Source organism: Triticum dicoccoides, chromosome 4B (genome assembly GCF_002162155.2).
Source record: "Triticum dicoccoides isolate Atlit2015 ecotype Zavitan chromosome 4B, WEW_v2.0, whole genome shotgun sequence".
Classification (NCBI taxonomy): domain Eukaryota; kingdom Viridiplantae; phylum Streptophyta; class Magnoliopsida; order Poales; family Poaceae; genus Triticum; species Triticum dicoccoides.
In genome coordinates this window covers 23,323,644-23,328,072 of record NC_041387.1, presented here as the reverse complement: position 1 = coordinate 23,328,072, position 4,429 = coordinate 23,323,644, and the positions used below count along the sequence as shown (strand labels likewise).

Genomic DNA, 4,429 nt, shown 5'->3' with positions numbered 1-4,429 from the left:
TGTATAGAAAGAAAAGGAACCACTTCTATTCTCTTTTCTTAAGTACAAGAGGGATAAGTACTTATTCCTGGCTGGCGGTATCATTGCTGCTCCCCGCCTAATGCAGATCATTGTGCAATGCTTATGTGAAATCTCAATCCAAAACTTATTCGTTTCGTTGGAAAAACCAACGCCGACGTCAAGATCAGTCTTCTTTCCTTTCTCTTTTCGGGAGCAGAGCTGAAAAAGATGGACAGTAACGATCGTGTAATATCAATTTATCGGCCTCGTCATCGAAAGCGCCTTCCAATTGCTCAAAAATTCTCAGCTATATGGGGGACTTTGATGGTGAGAAAAAAGAATTGATCAAGAAATTGGTAAACTTTCGCATGATCGATGGTAAAAGAACGAGAGTTCGTGCTATTGTTTATAAAACTTTCCACCGCCTAGCTCGAACTGAACGCGATGTAATAAAACTTATGGTTGACGACGTAGATAATATAAAGCCAATATGCGAAGTGGTCAAAGTAGGAGTCGCAGGTACTATTTATGATGTTCCTGGGATTGTAGCCAGGGATCATCAACAAACCTTAGCTATTCGTTGGATCCTTGGAGCAGCTTTCAAACAACGTATAAGCTACAAGATAAGCTTAGAGAAATGTTCATTTGCTGAGATACTGGATGCTTACCGAAAGAGGGGAATTTCACGTAAGAGAAGGGAGAATCTTCATGGACTGGCTTCCACCAATCGGTAAGAAATATTAGAAAACTTTCTATACCCCTATATAGTGTGCGGGTAACTTTGAAAGATGTTCATTGGATGAAGCCAATTCGACGGTGCAGAGATGGAAAATCCGAGCACTACTGGTCGTTTGGATATCATCTATATTCCACCAGATTTTGCCACATGTACATTCTAAAAGGCTCCATGGTTGAACTTAAGCATAATGCACAAACCTCAAAACATAAGCACTTCTCCTTTGTTTTAGAATCTTCCGTATCATAATTGCCCTTTTTTTCTAGATGAATTGTCACTATTTATTTTACTTTATGCTTTACAACACACAATTCCATGAATCTTAAAATAGATTAGCTTTTTTTTATAAAAACTAATTGATTTTGAATGAGATGAACTATAAGAATTAAACGAACATCTACATCATGCATATATGACTCAAAGCTTACATGCTATAATGTGACATTTATTCATAATTTGGTTGCCAAATCTCATGCGTGCAATGCACGTGTACCTTACTAGTAAAATATGTTTGTGTATTTTGAAAAATCTTCATGAATTGATATTTTTTCACAAATTTGATTAAATGTAGACAAATTTGGAAAATTTTTAAGAATTCAAAAAAGCTAGACAAATTCAAAGTGCTCCAGGCCAATTGGCCTTGGAATGGTTTGAGGAAGCTTCCAGGCTGGCCACATGGGAGTTAAACCATAGTTTCGAAGTTTAGTTATCTATGGACTATGTCCTATGTTTGAACCATTACTGTGTATAATCATGTTTGACGTCCTATGTTTGAACTAAGTTTATGAACCTCCTATGTTCACAAGCATTTATTTGTCTCCAAATTTTCAGTCTGAAAATGGCAGAAAGCAAATGGGGGATGTCGATGGGCTCCATAGTTTCATGGACAAACTGATAATTTATGCAGACATGTTTGAAAATATTTGCAGATCGAAGAGGAAGAACCTTTGATGAATACCCTTGTATATGCCCTTAGTAGCTTTAGGGCATGTTTGGTTTGTAATGCTAAGATTGCCGCGCCTAATCTTAGTCATGGCACAACATGCTAAGCCCCTATTTGGATTGAACGGATTTCATATAAATTTCGTCGGATTCTAATCCTTTCCTCTGGAAGCCCTTTTGATCATAGGAATATGTGCCAAATTCCTATGGAATACATTTTTTTAGAGATCTAAGAAAAATAAATACATTTCCATACCCTCCACTCCATAGGAATCTAATCGTGAACTCCAACCTCATTTTGTTTTTTTCCTTTGAGAAGTCTAATGCACTTGCTCTCTCTCTCTCTCTCTCTCATCCTCCAAAATTCATGTGTTCATTTCCTGTGCATCATCCAAAGACAAATCTTATGAAGTTCAAATGTCTTGAAATCCAGTAGAAGCCCCAAGCATGTGTTTGGTGCATTGCCATAGTTATGACCTGCCACAAACTTTTTATCTATATGGTTGATAGCTCTATTTACACGCATTTTTAAAGTTCATTTGTTGCACTTATCTTCATATATCATGTCCCATTGAACCAAGTACATCTCCAGTATGCATGATTTCTTGTTTTTACTCTTTTCAACTGAGAACATTGCATAGTTCGTGGTTTTATTTTGGAAATCCAACTCGGCTCTTGGGAGCATTTGCTCCTGTGCACACTTTTTTTGCAAATGTCATTTTTTGTGATGAAAATATATGTGTTCATTGTCAAACTCTAATGCTACCTACAAATTTTTAGGAGGAAAGCCTAAGCATTTTGACATGCGCAAAAAAAACAAACAAGTCAAATGTCAAGTTTACCTCCAAATGTTACACTTTTTGTTTGTTTCATCGACGAAGCATTATTATCTTGTTTTGCATGAAAATTGCCAAGCATGCTTGTTAAAATAACAAGAACATCTACAAAAAAGTTAGAATTTTAAATTTTATTCTGAATTTACTGTTCATCAGGGTGCGTATGCATCCCAGGGCCAAAACGGCCATCCTGTTTTATTTAATTTTATTACTTTTCTTTGTTTTATTGTGTCTACAAGCTATATCTCTCTCATCATCTAAAATTCATGTGTTCATTTCCTGTGCATCATCCAAAGAAAAATCTGACGAAGTTCCTATACTTGAAATCTTGTAGAAGCCCCAAGCATGTGTTTGCTGCATTGCCAGGGTTATGACTAGCCACAATTTTGTATCTGTTAGCGCATATTTCTCCCTTAGTGGTTTTGGTGATTAATGACAATGCTTTTGCGGACTAATCATGTGCATTGAACATTTCAGATAATTGATCATGTGGCAGAAGACGATTCGAGCCCCACGGAGTTCTAAGAGAAGACAATTATTTTCATTCGTTTCATTTTCGATGGATTTGAGTCGTAGGAGAACCATACTATTAAGAGGGGGTCCGCTTCGGAAAGGTTTGGGTGTTTGCACCCTTGTTCTTTCCCGCTTCGATGGAGCTACCCCTTTGTTTACTTGTAGTGCTCCTAAAGGCCCCAAGCGGTAGTACCGCCTGTAGGAGGCAGTACCGCGGGGCAGTGCCGCGCGTGGTACTGCTGTCTTTGGGGATGCGATTTTTTGTGTTGGGTTACGCGACAGTGGGTCGGTCGTAAGAGCGGTAGTAGCGCCCTTGCACTACTTCTCCACTTCCTCTTCCCCTTCTGGACTCTGGGTGTTCTCGGCGGTAGTAGTGCGACAGTGGGTGGGCAGCAGTACCGTCTGTAGGCGGTAGTACCGCTGGTGTGGCACCGCCTCTCCGAACCTAGTCTGCTCTTCTTCCTTGGTGCCCTGTGTTGCGACCCCAGCGGTACTATCGCTGGGGCGAGCGGTAGTACCGCTCCGGCGGCACTACCGACTCGTGGTCTTGCTCCATTGCACCACACTACCACTACTAGGGAAAACCTTATACACAGAATCTTAGCAGCAGCGTGGTTTAAAAACAGACGCTACTGCTAATTAGCAGTAGCGAGCTTCAGAAAAGAGCGCTACTAATATCTAAGTAGCAGTAGCGCTCTAGGTGAAACGAGCGCTACTACTATAATTGCCACAGTGTTGCCTCCAGGCTAGATATAGTAGTAGCGCCCTTCCAAGGGATGCTCTACTGCTAAAGTACTTAGTAGCATCGTTTTTCCTCAAAACTCGCTACTGCTAAGTATCACCGCAACTAATTAAGTTTAGTCCCATACTGCTAAGCGAACAAGGTGTTTACCACCTTAAATATGTTACTTCTCAACCTATCTTGAGCACTTGGTCTTCATTGAACTATATGTGTATGATTTGTGGCTGCAATATGAATCCTCGCCTGTACCTATACAGGTACAGTGAGAATTCATGTTGACTATTTAGATTCTACACAAAAAGATCAATGATGACCAATGTATATTTTTGATGTTTTTACATTGCTTAGACTTAGAGCATTTTTCAGGACAAAGCGTTACTGATATTGGGATAAACAAAAGAAATAACTGCTTCCATTAGCAGTAGCATTTTCACTAAAATGTGCTATAGATAAGTTAGCTATAACGCGTTTTCCTTATGAGTAGTTCGACTTAACCACCCCCCGGCTTAAAATTTCGCTAAGTCCTCCTTTCACCCCCGCTCCCCGGCCTGTTCCCCTACTCCTGTCGCCGCCGCCCGAGCCCGAGCCTGCCCTCACCGCCATCGCCCGAGCCCGCCCTCAACCTCACCGCCGCCGCCCGCCGCCGCTCTCGACCACACT

At 40.6% G+C, this 4,429-nt stretch overlaps 1 protein-coding gene across 1 annotated transcript; it reads left to right on the top strand.

Annotated features, from left to right (window-relative positions):
- The first annotated feature begins 311 nt into the window (after positions 1-311).
- LOC119292445 (ribosomal protein S7, mitochondrial-like) lies at positions 312-734 on the top strand. The gene has a single exon (XM_037571284.1). The coding sequence runs from the start codon at positions 312-314 to the stop codon at positions 732-734; it is 423 nt and encodes a 140-aa protein (XP_037427181.1).
- The last annotated feature ends 3,695 nt before the right edge of the window (positions 735-4,429 follow it).

What these genes read in the sequence shown, in the direction of transcription:
- LOC119292445 (XM_037571284.1), top strand. Translation starts at nt 312, where the DNA reads ATGGGGGACTTTGATGGTGAGAAAAAAGAATTGATCAAGAAATTGGTA.